This window comes from Pseudophryne corroboree, chromosome 9 (genome assembly GCF_028390025.1).
Source record: "Pseudophryne corroboree isolate aPseCor3 chromosome 9, aPseCor3.hap2, whole genome shotgun sequence".
Lineage (NCBI taxonomy): Eukaryota > Metazoa > Chordata > Amphibia > Anura > Myobatrachidae > Pseudophryne > Pseudophryne corroboree.
This window is the reverse complement of record NC_086452.1, coordinates 226,899,331-226,914,549: the sequence shown is the minus strand read 5'-3', so window position 1 is coordinate 226,914,549 and position 15,219 is coordinate 226,899,331. Positions and strand designations below refer to the sequence as shown.

The 15,219-nt window shown below is 47.5% G+C and overlaps 1 protein-coding gene across 1 annotated transcript in view; it reads left to right on the top strand.

Annotated features, from left to right (window-relative positions):
• Positions 1-15,219, top strand: part of KIF14 (kinesin family member 14) — a 292,379-nt gene that overhangs the window by 150,701 nt on the left and 126,459 nt on the right. Inside the window, exons 14-17 of the mRNA XM_063940137.1 lie at positions 12,001-12,185; positions 12,583-12,685; positions 12,836-12,996; positions 13,123-13,270. Of these exons, the coding sequence (XP_063796207.1) occupies positions 12,001-12,185; positions 12,583-12,685; positions 12,836-12,996; positions 13,123-13,270 (597 nt within the window). The remainder of the gene's footprint in view (positions 1-12,000; positions 12,186-12,582; positions 12,686-12,835; positions 12,997-13,122; positions 13,271-15,219) is intronic.

Here is a 15,219-nt window from a genome sequence, read left to right as displayed (position 1 = left end):
CTCTACTGAGTTTCTCTGAAAGACTTTGTTAGGTTTTTTTATTTTCAGGGAGGACTGCTAGCAACAGTCTCCCTGCTTCGTGGGACTTAGGGGACAGAAGTAGGAACCAACTTCCTGAATAGTTTTATGGCTCTGCTTCTGGCTGACAGGACACCATTAGCTCCTGAAGGGTACTGAACACTAGCTGTGGTTATGCGCTCACGCCCACAGCCCGCCGTCACCCCCCTTACAGAGCCAGAAGTCAGAAGACAGGTGAGTGTACAGAAGTGGATCTTCAGTCATCGTGACGGCTAAAAGGTACCGCGCAGCAGGTGGGAACGCTGCGCACCATGCTACCCATCAACACAGGCACAGCAGGGTGCAGGGCGCGGGTGGGGCCGGGGGGGGGGGCGGCCTGGGCAGCATGAACCTACTCAAAACTGGCTAACAAGGGGACATAAGATGCTGAGGCACAGTCCTACCCCCGCCAGTTTAAAAAATAGTATTGAAAAGTCTGACAGTAAACGCGCCATTACAGGGGCGGGGCTTCCTCCTCAGTCAGCCAGCACACTGCTCAGCGCCATTTTTTCTCCTAGCAAGCTGCAGAGATGATCGCTGGTCTTCCTCCACTTCTAAACCAAGTATCAGGGTGCAAAACAGGGGGAGCACAGCATAAATTGGTGCTGTATGGTGCGCTACAGGTCTGTGGGCATTTTGTGTTACACACTGATTATATCACTAGCGCTGAGTTGTGAACTGGCAAATCCTTTCTGTGTCCTTCTGACAGATTTTACTGTGGGTCTGTCCCATATAAGTCCCGGAGTGTATGTGGTGTGGTTGTGCACGTGTGTGACATGTCTGAGGCAGGGAGCGTGTACCCTGAGGGAGCCATTTTAGGGACACAGAGTTGTAATGTGGTGGCGCTGCCGGCACACCACGAGCCTGAATGGGTGAAAGAATTACGTGTGAATCATATCAGTAAGAGATTGGATAAGTCTGAGTCTCATGCAGAAAGCTGGAGAAAATCCGTGGAAGATGTGATTTTTCATAGTTCTGCCTTTTCATCCACAGGGGACCCCTCTGGGTCACATAAGAGGCCATTTGCACAAATAGTACAAACTGATACCGACACGGACTCTGATTCCTGTGTCGACACTAGTGATTCCAGGGGAATAGATCCTAAATTGGCAAAAAGCATTCAATACATGATTGTTGCTATAAAGGAGGTCTTAGAAGTTACGGAAGCCCCTCCTATACCTCAGGAGAAGGCTTCTTTTTATAAGGAAAAGAAAATTAATGTAACTTTCCCTCCTTCTCACGAGCTAAATACTCTCTTTGAAATTTATTTTCAGGGTTTGCCCAAACTTCCTCAGATTCCCAAAAGAATTCAGGTTGCTTATTCTTTCCCGGCAGAGGACAGGAAAAGGTGGGAGTCACCCCCCCACCCCCCGTTTTAGACAGTGCCCTGTCACAATTAACTAAAAAGGTGATTCTCCCTGCGCCTGGGACAGCTTCACTAAAGGAGCCGGCAGACCGCAAGTTGGAGACTACGTTAAAATCTATTTATGTGGCCAATGGTACGCTACTCAGGCCCACCATTGTTTGTGCGTGGGTGAGTAGTGCTATCGAAAAATGGTCAGACAACTTGTCATCTGAAATTGACACGATAGATAGAGACGAGATACTCCTAACGTTAGGTCATATCAAAGACGCTGCTGAATACATGCTGGAAGCCATGAAAGATATTGGGCTCTTGGGTTCAAAAGCCGCTACCATGGCAGTCTCAGCTCGGAGGGCGTTGTGGATTCGCCAATGGAATGCTGGCGCAGATTCCAAAAGAAATTTGGAGGCTCTCCCGTATAAAGATGAGGCCTTGTTTGGAGATGGGCTGGATGCTTTAGTCTCCGCGGCTACTGCTGGTAAGTCGACATTCTTGCCTTATGCTCCTGCGCCGGCGAAAAAGAACATCACTCTCAGATGCAGTCCTTTTGGCCCAACAGATACAAAAAGGGTAAAGGTTCCCCTTTCTTTGCAGGTAGAGGGAGGGGAAGAGGAAAAAAGTCCACAGCGTCCCCAGGATCACAGGAGCAGAAATCAACCCTTGCTTCTGCCAAATCTGCAGCATGACGCTGGGGCTCCCTTGCGGGAGTCTGCTCGGGTGGGAGCACATCTGAAACTTTTCAGTCAGCTCTGGGTTCAATCTGGCCTGGACCCATGGATTTTGCAAATAGTGTCCCATGGATACAAACTGGAGTTTCAAGACATCCCCCCATGCCGATTTTTCAAATCGAGCTTGCCAGCTTCTCTCCCGGATGGAGAAGTAGTAACAGCTGCAATTCTAAAATTATGTCAGGATCAAGTCATTGTCCTGGTGCCCTTGTCACAACAGGGAGAAGGGTTTTATTCAAGCCTCTTCATAGTTCCGAAGCCAGACGGCTCGGTCAGACCAATTTTAAACCTGATATCTCTGAATCTCTACCTGCAAAGGTTCAAGTTCAAGATGGAATCTCTGAGGGCAGTGATTTCCAGTCTGGAGAAAGGGGACTTCATGGTGTCAGTGGACATAAAAGATGCCTACTTACATGTTCCCATTTATCCTCATCAAGCTTATCTGAGATTCGCAGTATAGGATTGCCATTACCAGTTCCAGATGTTGCCGTTCGGACTCTCCACGGCACCGAGGGTATTCTCCAAGGTGATGGCAGAGATAATGGTCCTCCTTCGACAGCAAGGAGTCAATATAATCCCTTACCTGGGCGATCTCCTGATAAAAGCGAGATCCAGGGAACGGTTGATGCAGACCATTGCACTCTCCCTGTCCATACTCCAACAACACGGTTGGATCATGAATTTTCCAAAGTCGCAGTTGGAACAGACGACAAGATTGTCCTTTCTGGGGATGATACTGGACACAGAAGTACAGAGGGTATCTCTTCCAGAAGAAAAGGCCCTGGAAATCCAGAGAATGGTCAAACAAATTTTGAAACCAACAAGAGTGTCGATCCATCAATGCATTCGGTTGTTGGGGAAAGATGGTAGCGGCCTACGAGGCCATACAGTTTGGCCGATTCCATGCAGAGTATTCCAGTGGGACCTTTTGGACAAGTGGTCCGGATCCCACCTACACATGTACCACAAGAAGCTCAAGCGGTATTGTTCCAGGTCGAGAGACCCACAAGCAGTGGCGGTAGACGCTCTGACAACTCCGTGGGTCTACCAGATTGTGTACGTGTTTCCACCACTTACTTTGATCCCAAGAATTCTAAAAAGAATAAGAAGGGAAAAGGTTCAAGCAATACTCATTGCTCCGGACTGGCCAAGAACGGCCTGGTACGCGGACCTTCTGGATATGCTCCACAAAGATCCGTGGCCTCTGCCTATTCGCGAGGATCTCTGCAACAGGGGCCTGTTCTTCTATCAATACTTACCGCAGCTACGTTTAACGGCATGGAGGTTGAACGGCTGATCCTAGCCAGGAGAGAGATTCTTGACAAGGTCATCCCTACTATGATTCAAGCCAGAAAAGGGGTAACGTCTAAACATTACCACCGTATATGGAAGAAGTATGTCTCTTGGTGTGAGATCAGATAATATTCCGCGGTGGATTTTCATCTGGGACGTCTCCTGCTTTTTCTGCACTCGGGAGTGGATGTGGGCCTACGCCTTGGTTCCATTAAAGTCCAGATTTCGGCTTTGTCTATTTTCTTTCAGAAACAATTGGCTTCTCTCCCTGAAGTCCAGACATTCTTGAAAGGTGTTGTGCACATCCAGCCTCCGATTGTGCATCCCACGGCACCTTGGGATCTCAATTTGGTGCTGCAGTTCCTCCAATCGGACTGGTTTGAACAGTTGCAGGAGGTTGACATAAAGAACCTTACGTGGAAAACTGTCACACTGTTGGCCTTGGCCTCAGCAAGACGTGTGTCGGAACTAGGGGCGTTGTCTCACAAGAGTCCCTACTTAATTTCTTTAGCGTACATAAGGGAAATTGGGGGAAACAAGTATGATGGGGTATAGACGGGGTCCAAAGGAGCCATTGCACTTAAAATTTCTTCAACTGGGTGTGCTGGCTCCTCCCTTGTATGCCCCCTCCCACAGGCAGTTTAGAAAAAAGGTGCCCTCAGGAGAGGATGCATATCTCTGCAGCTCCAGAGAGTTTTCGGTATGCTGTCTGGGCAACAGCATACTTGCGCCGTGGGATTTAAAGGAGTGGTCGGTGCTGCATAGCCGCATCCTCGCTGCAGGACCACTGTCCTGAGGCGCTGTTTGTTCAGCGGGGACTGCGCCTTGGCTGTCATTGCCACAGCACACCGCACACCCCTAACGCTGCCTGAAGGTGACATCGGTGGTGAGTACACATCAGGGGCCCCGCTAGGGGGGTCCCTGATTCAAACTGCGACTGATCATGGGTTCAATTTACGGGACCCTTCCTGGGGGGCCCGCTAGGATCCCCCGTGACTACACTGGCACAAACATGCTTAACTAAGCACTTGTGTGAGGTTTTAAGTTTATTGGAAACTTTGCCAGTGCAAATAATATGTATAGCTCTGGAGGGGGAGGAGCTTTCTCAGTGTGGGACCAGCTGTGGTTTGGCGCTCTCCTTTGTTTAAGGCCGCCATCAACAGCACACACTCAGCATTTCCTGCCAGACAGACACGCTGGAAACTGGTATAGGGTGTAGGTAAGGGGGAGAGACGCTATTGTACACTATTCTGAGCCTATTTAGGACTGCATTTATTAGTGTTACTGTGATTACAGAGCTGACAGTCTCCCTGTGGCTGTGCAGCTCCGGGTGTGCTGGTATTTCTCCCTCTCTGTGTGTCTCGCATACAGTAGGAAAAGCAGGCTTGCATTATAATTGTCTGTGTGTAAGTGTATGTACTTACTGTAAAATATGGGTAAGCATAAGCTGTGCAGTATCTGTCACACCAGATTCTCTCCAATGTCAAATGACTGTTTCCTGTGAGCAATGTAGTCAATCTTCACAAATTAGTGAAGAGGTTGGGGGAGAGGGTACAGAGCCCCATTGATTAGGGTCGTTTAAAACTGTGATGTCAGATATGTAATCCCAGCTCACTGCTAATGTGCAGAAAACTCAGCTACTGCAACAAGCTGTTGCAGATTTAGCTGCTAGGGCTGATGCACAGCCCCCCTCTCTCATGCAGGTCTCCAGAAGTGTGGTTTACCTGCTCTGCTCTCTGATACAGATGATGGTATACAGTACAGTGTATAAGATTCCCATTAGTGGGTTTCCCGATTCTACTCAGGGTATTGAACCCCTCATTTTGGCTATAAGGGATGTGTTACAGCTCCCTCTAGAGGACGCTGCTTCACAGCAGTCGTTTTTCTTTGTACAAATCAAGCCCAATGTCCCTTTCCCTGAATCTCCAGAGTTAGATGACTTATTCAAACAGGCCTGGAAAAATCCAAACAAAAAATTCCAAGTGTCCAAAAAATTTTTGCGCACTTTCCCCTTTGCTCCTAAAGGTAGAAAATTTTGTGAGTAACCCCCCTGGGGTGGATGTCTCAGTCTCTCACCTGTCTAAGAAGGCGGTGCTGCCTGCCCCGGGCTCCTTCACTATGAAGGATTCTGGAGATAGAAGATAGAGACTACCCTAAAATATATATATATACACTGCAGCCGACCTTTCACAAAGACCGGTCTCTGCGGTTTGCTGGATGACCCATGCCATTCATTCTTGCGCCACAAAAATACAAGGGGGCCTCTCGGGGATATGCCCTTAGTTACCATGGTAACCCTCCTGAAGCACATTCAGGACACTACCCGTGTCCTTTGTGATTCCCTCAAGGAGATGGGGAACATAAATGCGCGGACGTCGACCATGGCGGTGTCGGCGTGCAGGGCCTTGTGGTTGTGTCAATGGATTGCGGACGCAGAATCCAAACGTAATGTGGGGTACCCTTCCCTTTCCTGGGGAATGGCTTTTTGGGGTTGAGTTGGATGCATGGATTTCCAAAGTTACTGCTGGGAAATCCACGTTTCTGCCCCCTGGGGCACCGCCCGCGAGACGTTCCTATCCGGGACCATCTATCCAGTCCTTTCGGTCTCGCACATTTCGATTAAAGGCCGGAGGTGCCTCCAATGCGGCTAGAAGTACCAGAGGCAAGTCCAGAAAACCTGCAAGTACCAGTCCTCAGGAACAGTCCTCCAGTTCTGTTTCCACTAAAACCTCAGCAAGACGGTGCCCCAAGGTGGGAGCTCGACTGCGTCACTTCAGCCGCGTCTGGCAGACCTGCCAGGATGCCTGGGTCAGGGAGTTCGTTTCTCAAGGCTACAAGCTGGAGTTAAACAGCACTATTCCCACCTCCCCCCCAAACGATTTTTCAAGTCAAGCTTACCAGCTTTGGAGGATATGCAAGTTATGTTACAACAGGTTATCCGAAAATTGGTCCAGTCACACGTTATTGTTCCAGTACTTCTACTGCAACGCGGCAAGGGGTTTTACTCAAACCTGTTTGTGGTGCCGAAGCCAGACTCTTCAGTCAGACCCATTCTGAATCCGACAGCCTTAAATCCTTATTTAAAGGTGTTCAAGTTCAAGATGGAATTCCTGCAGGCCTGGAGGAACAGGAATTTATGGTCTCCTTGGATACCAAGAATGCCTATCTCCATATTTCGATTTGTCCTCATCAGGCGTACCTGCGGTTTGCCCTGCTGGACGATCACTTCCAATTCCAGGCACTACCCTTCGGCCTGTCAACAGCCCCGAGGGTATTCATGAAGGTGATGGCGGAGATGATGCTTCAACTCTGGAACTAAGAGATCAATGTGGTGCCTTATCTAGACGATCTTCTGATAGAGGCAAGAGCCAGGGAACTTTTGTTGCTCCATATCGACCAGACCATCCGTCTTCTGTCCGACCTTAGGTGGATTCTCAACTTACAGAAGTCCCACCTGGAGCCAACTCAGAGGCTCCTGTTCCTGGGGATGCTGCTGGATACTGTGGCACAGAAGGTGTTTCTACCAGAGCACAAGGCGACAAAACTTCAGGAGATGGTCCGCATGGTGCTTTGCCCTACTCGGGTGTCTGTACATCTCTGCATAAGATTGTTGGGGAAGGTGGTTGCCTCCTATGAGGCAATCCAGTATGGGAGGTTCCATGCCAGAACTTTTCAGTTGGATCTCCTGAGCAAGTGGTCCGGATCACATCTCTAGATGCACCGGATGATTCGGCTGTTTCCTCAGGCCAGGATTTCCCCTCTGTGGTGGCTTCAGTCTTCCAATCTCCTGGAGGGCCGGAGTTTTGGGATTCAGGATTGGACCTTCCTGACAATGGATGCGAGGTTGGGGAGCTGTCACTCAAGGGGCGCAGTTCCAGGGCAGGTGGTCATCCCATAAAAGCCTTCTTCCAATCAACATTCTGGAACTTCGGGCGATCTACAATGCTCTGCTTCAGGCATCTCCTCTGCTCAAGGAGCAAACGATACAGGTACAGTCGGACAACGCCACGTCGGTGGCGTATATCAATCGACAAGGAGGGACTAAAAGCAGTGCCTGCATGCAAGAGGTGTCAAAGATACTCCTCTGGGCGGAAAGAAATGCAAGAGCCATGTCAGCAATCTTCATTCTGGGTGTGGACAACTGGGAGGCGAACTTCCTGAGTCGTCATGATCTCCACCCAGGGGAGTTGGGGACTCCACCATCTGGTGTTCCAGCAGATCATCGACCAGTGGGATTGCCCACAAATAGACATGATGGCTTCTCGTCTCAACAAGAAACTTCCCTGGTATTGCTCACAGACCAGGGACCCTCAGGTGAGGGCAGTGGACGCACTGGCGTGGCCTTGGCCCTACCGGCTGGTCTACTTGTTTCCTCCGATCCCATTGCTCCTGAGTGTGCTAAAGGGGATCAGGAATCAATCGGAGGGCGTGGTACGCAGATCTTCTGGACATGTCCGTCGAAGACCCTTGCCCTCTGCCACTCAGAAGAGATCTTCTTCAACAAGGACCGTTTGTCTACCCGTACTTACGGCGTCTTCGTTTTACAGCATGGAGGTTGAGCGGAACATCCTAGCTCACAAAGGCCTTCCCAAGAAGGTTATTGCTACCATTGTTCAGGCCAGGAAATCTGTGATGTCAAAACACTATCATATCTGGAGGAGATATGTCTCTTGGTGCGAGAAACGCACGTATCCGCCTGCAGAGTTTCCCTTTGGACATTTCCCATGTTTCCTGCAGGCTGGTGTGGATAAGGGCTTACGTCTGGGTTCCATTGAGGTCCACATTTCAGCTCTCTCAAATTTTCTTTCAGAAAAAATTGCCTGTGTTGCCAGAAGTACAGACCTTCTTGCAAGGGGTACTCCACATAAAACCTCCCTTTGTGCCGCCTACGGCTCCCTGGGACTTGAATGTCGTGTTGAAATTTCTACAGTCCTCCTATTTTGAACCACTGATGATGGTAGTAGACAAGTACCTCACGTGGAAGACGGTGATGTCACTGGCCCTGGCTTCTGCTCGACGTGTCTTGGAATTGGGAGCGCTATCGTGTAAAAGTCCGTACATGGTCTTTTGCGAGGATAGAGCGGAGCTCCGGACTAGACAGCAATTTCTGCTGAAGGTTGTTTCCGCATTTCACCCGAATCAACCTATTGTGATTCCGTCCAGTTCTGACGCTTCTGCTCTTCCGGAGGCATTGGGTGCTGTGCGTGCCTTGAAGATCTATGTCAAGCGCACAGCTCAGGTCAGAAAGACGGATTACTTGTTCGTCCTCTATGATGCGCAGAAGAAGGGTTGCCCTGCTTCAAAGCAGTCCATTGCTAGTTGGATTAGGCTTACTATCCAAAAGGCCTAAGTGTTGGCAGCCTTACCTGTTCCTAAGTCTCTGAAGGCCCACTCTAGAAAATCAGTGGGCTCTTCCTGGGCGGCTGCCCGTGGAGTCTCTGCCTTGCAACTATGCCGAGGTGCTACCTGGTCAGGGAAGAACACCTTTGTGTTGATCTACAAGTTTGATACCCTAGCCAAAGAGGATACCCAGTTTGGGCAGGCAGTGCTGCAGCAGTCTCCGCACGTTCCCGCCCGTTCTGGAGGCTTTGGGAAGTCCCCATCATATTAGTTTCCCCCAATATCCCTTATCCCTTATGGATAGGATTTTAATACCTACCGGTAAATCCTTTTCTCGTAGTCCATAAGGGATATTGGGCGCCCGCCTCAGTGCGTTGACTTTTCTGCAGGTTCTTGTTCTATAGTTACCTGTTCAGCTGTTGATGCCAGCCATTGCTGGTGGTTATGTTTGTGGTGTGCTGGTGTTTGAATCTCACCACCTTTTGTTATCATATTTCTTCTCTCATATGTCCTTTCTCCTTCGGGCACGTTTTTACCTATAACTGCCTGTGGGAGGGGGCATAGAGGGGAGGAGCCAGCACACCCAGTTGAAGAAATTTAAAGTGCACTGGCTCCTTTGGACCCTGTCTATACCCCATCGTACTAGTTCCCCCAATATCCCTTATGGACTTGAGAAAAGGATTTACCGGTAGGTATTAAAATCCTATTTTTCCATGAGGACAGAGCTGAACTCAGAACTTGTCAGCAATTTCTTCCTAAGGTGGTGTCCGCTTTTCCTGATCAACCAACCTGTAGTGGTTCTGGCTGTGACGGACACCTTTGCTACTTCAAAGTCTTTGGCTGTTCTTAGGGCTTTGAAGGTGTATGTAAGAGAACAGCTTATCACAGAAAATCCGACTCGCTGTTCGTTCTGTATGATCCCAATAAAATTGGGTGTCCTGCTACAAAGCAGTCTATTGCATGCTGGATCAAGCTCACAATCCATCATGCTTATTCCACGGCAGGATTACCAGTTCCAAAATCTGTACAGACCCACTCTACTAGGTCGGTGGGTTCTTCTTGGGCTGCTGCCCGGGGTGTCTCTGCTTTACAGCTTTACCGAGCAGCTACTTGGTCAGGTTCGAACACGTTTGCAAAGTTCTACAAGTTCGATACTTTGGCCGCTGAGGACCTTCAGTTTGGTCAATCAGTTCTGCAGGAACCTCAGCACTCTCCCACCCGATTTGAGAGCTTTGGTACTTCCCCATGGTACTAAATGGATTCCCAGTATCCTCTAGGACGTAAGAGAAAATAGGATTTTAATTAGCTACCGGTAAATCCTTTTCTTATAGTCGGTAGAGGATACTGGGCGCCTACCCGGTGCTACATTTTTCCTGCACTGTTACTTGGTTAATTATTCTGGTTTGTTCAGCCATTGCTGTTCATGTTTCAAGTTTGGTTAGCATGGCTTCCCTATTGTTCTGTGTGTGCTGGTTCGTAATCTCACCACTTTTTATTATCTAGCCTTTTCTCATAGTATGTCTGTCTCCCCGGGCACAGTTTCCTAGACTGGGTCTGATAGGTGGGGATAGAGGAAGGAGCCAGCACACACTTTCAAATTCTTAAAGTCCCCTAGGCTCCTAGTGGACCCGTCTATACACCATGGTACTAAATGGATTCCCAGTATCCTCTACAGACTACGAGTAAAGGATTTAATTAAAATCCTATTTTTTTTCCACACCTGCCTAAAACTTTATATAATAATTATTATTTATGAGCACAATAAAGTCCCTTGCATGCTCGCTACAGGCTCTATTCCCATTCTATGGGTGTGGTTGACACCCACGAGTGGGAATAGCCCCTGTTCGCCAGTATTCCGGCTGTAGGCATTGTCAATGGATGGGATTCCGGCGTCGGTATCTTGACCGTACCGCCAGGATCCTGACTGGTGGCTATATATAACAAGTACTGCAAAAATGCAGCAGCGCTTGGAGATTTCCACTAACAAAATCCGTGTATTAAAAATCACACCATACTATTCCAACGTTTTGGGGCTATTGTAACTCACCTTGACAAAGTGGCACACTACCCCCGAAACGTTGGAATAATATGGTGTGATTTTTAATACACTGATTTTGTTAGTGGAAATATCCGAGTTTTTCAGTTCTTGTGGTATTTATTTTAGTCAGGGTGCACCGGAGTCTATTGTTCAGCATATGGGAGTGCCGGACCGTGCGATTCTTTTATTTATATATATATATATATAATTATATAATTTATTTGTGTCTGTACATGGCAGTTTTTTTGAGAAATGTACGTGCAAAATAATGAAAAAAGCGCTCAACCTTAAAATTCAATATACAGGTTGAGTATCCCATATCCAAATATTCCGAAATACGGAATTTTTTGAGTGAGATAGTGAAACCTTTGTTTTCTGATGGCTCAGTGTACACAAACTTTGTTTAATACACAAAGTTATTACAAATCTTGTATTATAAGACCTTCAGGCTGTTTGTATAAGGTGTATATAAAACATAAATACATTTTGTGCTTAGACTTAGGTCCCATCGCCATGATATCTCATTATGGTATGCAATTTATTCCAAAATACGAAAAAATCCCATATCCAAAATACTTCTGGTCCCAAGCATTTTGGATAAGGGATACTCAACCTGTATATATGTGTATGTATGTATATATATATATATATATATATATATATATATATAATGTGTGTGTGTGTGTGTGTGTGTGTGTGTGTATGTATGTGTGTGTGTGTGTATATATATATATATATATATATAAACAATATTTATTTCATTCATGCAGTTTCTGTTTGCACGTGTAAGTTTCACAGACCCCATCTGTGTCACCCCTGTCTGTCTGCCCCTCCCCTTTAGAATATATGCTCTCACGAGTAGGGCCCTCTTCCCTCATGTGCTTATCTTTTTCTTACTTTTAATAATCCTCAACTGCCCAATTCCTGCAGTTTTTTGGCCACCTTGGAACTTATCTCTATGTCGTTTACTGGTGTAGTTATGCTTAGTTACCCTGTACTTGTCCTATATTGTTTTCAACGGTTAGTCACTGTTTTCCTGTTTTGATTATGTGCATATGTACTCTGTCATTAGGCGCTGCGGAACCCTTGTGGCGCCATATAAACAAAGGATGATAATAATAATAATCATCATCACTATCACTGTGACTTAGCTCTGTCTATTATGGTTTTCTTCTACTCAGAAAGCCGGGATCACATTCAAGATGGACAATCGTTTGCCTAATCTGGTAAACCTCAATGAAGATCCCCAGCTCTCTGAGATGTTACTGTATATGATAAAGGAAGGGAAGACAACTGTCGGAAAATATCGAGCTGGCTCATCCCATGACATCCAGCTGTCTGGAGCTCTTATAGCCGAAGATCACTGGTAAATAAGTTGGAGATTGTAAACTCAATGTGAATGTCTTTGTGGGATATACAATTAGCTGTGGTAATTTACTACAGCTAAATGATTCTCTGGGGGCTATACAATTAGCACTCGAAGCATAATCCCCGATAAACAGCCCTCAGAGCAGGCGATCACACGTAAGTCCGGATCCCATGTGTTATCGCAGGAAAACGGGACATTTTTCTCCAGAAAAAGACATGCAAAAATAGCGCTATTAGCCAATTTATTTTTTTTCTGGGGGGGAGAGAAAAATGATTGGGGCTAATTGAATACCGGCTTTCATAACCATGACAAATCAAGAGCATATTTAAAACAAATCAGATGGGCACTTGTAGGTTGTTATGTTAACTAATCTTAATCTCTCCCTACTTGGCAGTATCATCACAAACATTGACAACACAGTATGTATAAGTCCTTCTGGAGATGCTAGGACATACGTTAATGGAAACCAGATTTCATCTTCAACTGTACTGCATCATGTAGGTTCTCATTAGATCTTAATATTGCAGTATTAACATGCTTTTCTTTTCCCGCCTGTCTTTTAATGTTTAGTTAGATACATCTATTAGCATTTATACCATAACATAGTGTGTATAGCTACTAATGTGAGTTATTGCTGCAATATATAGGGTGATCGTGTGATTCTGGGAGGAGATCATTACTTCAGGTTTAATCACCCTGTAGAGGTGCGACGATTAAAGGCACCAGCTACAGTTTCCAAGCTATCTGCAGAAGGGCCCAAGGATTTTGACTTTGCAAAGAATGAACTTCTCAAAGCCCAGAGGTCACAGTAAGTAAACCTTGTCCATTTTGGCAAGGCATGGGGTCATACTGGCCAAAACGCTGCCAATGACTTGCTGTTTAGTTGTGTTGACTTTACACATCCAAGCCCTGAACAGCCTTCTTTGTGCAATAGGTTGGAAGAAGAGATTGAAGAAGCGCGTTTAAGAGCAAAGGAGGAATTGATGCAAGAAATCCAAATTGCAAAGGAGATGGCACAACACGAGCTCACCTCCCAGAGGTCTGCCTATGAAGATAAGATTAGAGCTTTAGAAGTGGAGCTGGTGAGTTTTTAAATGTTTGTTTGGTTTCATGTTAAGCATGGTTATATGCTGTTTGGTTACATATCTTAATATATATTGTGGTCATTAATAGTTAGCATGGTGCTTGCAGTACTGCTGCTTAGTACTAGAGCCTTGGGTTGATATACAACAAGGTTGCTAACAGTGTGGAGTTTGTATGTCCGTGTAGTTTTCTTTTGGGTGCAACATTTTCCTAATGCAGTCTAAAATATACTGTTGGGCTCCAAATTAAGTTTTCTCTTACGTCCTAGTGGATACTTTAGTACCATGGCGTATAGATCGGGTCCACTGAAGCCTGGCACTTTAAAAACCTTTTAGTGTGTGTATGTGTGTGCTGGCTCCTCCCCTCTATGCCCCTCCTACCAGACTCAGTTTAGAAAATGTGCCCGGAGGAGCCGGTCACAGCTAGGTGAGCTCTACAGAGCTTCTTTAGAAAAGTTTATTTTAGAGTTTGTTTTTTTACAGGGAGGCTGCTGGCAACAGCCTCCCTACATCAAGGGACTGAGGGGGGGAGCAGTGTCCGCCCTGCGGGGTCTTGAGCCACTGCCTCCGCTGACTGGATGTTGAGCTCCAGAGAGGACAGATCGCGCCCCGCCACAGGGGAATGCTCACCCCGGCAGCCAGCCGCCACCCCCTCACAGAGCTGAAGTGTGGCGAGTTAGTTTTCAGGTAGTACTGGTTGGCAACCAGTCTAGCTGCTTCGTGGGGCTTAGAGGGGGGACCGAACCAACCTCCTGAGGGTTAATGGTTCGTAATCCCAGCTGACAGGACACTGAGCTCCTGAGGTTCTGTTTCACACACCATACTGTGTGTGCCCATGCCTGCAGCTAGCCGCCACCCTCTAACAGATGTCGAAGATCATCAGGTTCGGTGAGTGTTAGATCCGGGGTCCCGGTTATTGGGTCCCCGGTGCGGTTTGGCGGCATGTTACGGGCCTCAAGCTGCGGTGCCTGCCATGGACTACACTGGCTCAGTGGGCTTATGCTCCACAGTGCTTACGGTCATTAGGCTTTGTGTGTACTGTATATGCTAAATCAGCCAGTATAAGCATTAGTGAGACCGTGCACCATTACAGGGGCGGGGCTTCCCAGAGACGGGAAGTCGCCATTTCTCCGGCAGGGTCCACAGGTTATCCACAGGTTAACATTGGGATATTATGAAGAGACAGCGGGTTTGCACCAATCTGTCAAAGCTTTTTGGCCTCCCAGCATGCAACGGGCCGTCCATATATCCCCGCCTCCTGGCTCAGACAAGTTTTTTGTATGGTGCAGCAGGAGACGGACCATGGTCAATGGGCTGCTGGGTTTTAGCAGCCATAAGCTTTCTTATTTTATTTTTATAGTCTTAATATTTTTTTGAGTGATCTTTCTAAAAAGCGTCTTATACGAACCTTAGAAAGAGTCACTCCAATAACTCTGTGCCTGGCCGCGACAATGCTTACCCACGAATACAGTGCTGTTTCGGTGGGCGTCTGTGTCGGATATACTAGCAGGTCCAGCAGATGTTACCAGGCTGTGGCCGGACCACGGGGAGAAGGTAAGGCATCGGTTCCGCTAAGAGGGGGAATACGGACACAGCTGCACTGCTTTGGGAAGACACTACTAAACAGTCGCTGACGCGTCTGCCACCTCGGGTGCACCAGCGCTAGTTCTTAGGGATCAAAGGCTCCAGGAACAGTATGAGGCCATGATCCCTAGGGTTGATGTCAGCAGTGGGGTGTCAGACGCTCTCCCGGTTGCCCCTCCCCCGGTTCATGGCCAGTTTCCTCCGAGTCTCCCGCCATGAACTGTTTTCCCGCTTCCGTCTGAGATGCTGTGTACTAAGGGACCCAGTCGCAGCATAGGTGACTGGTGCGTCAGTGTTACATATAGGTTAACGGAGCGGCGGTGTACACTAATACGTCTGGATCCACTCAGCGTTCGCAGACGTAT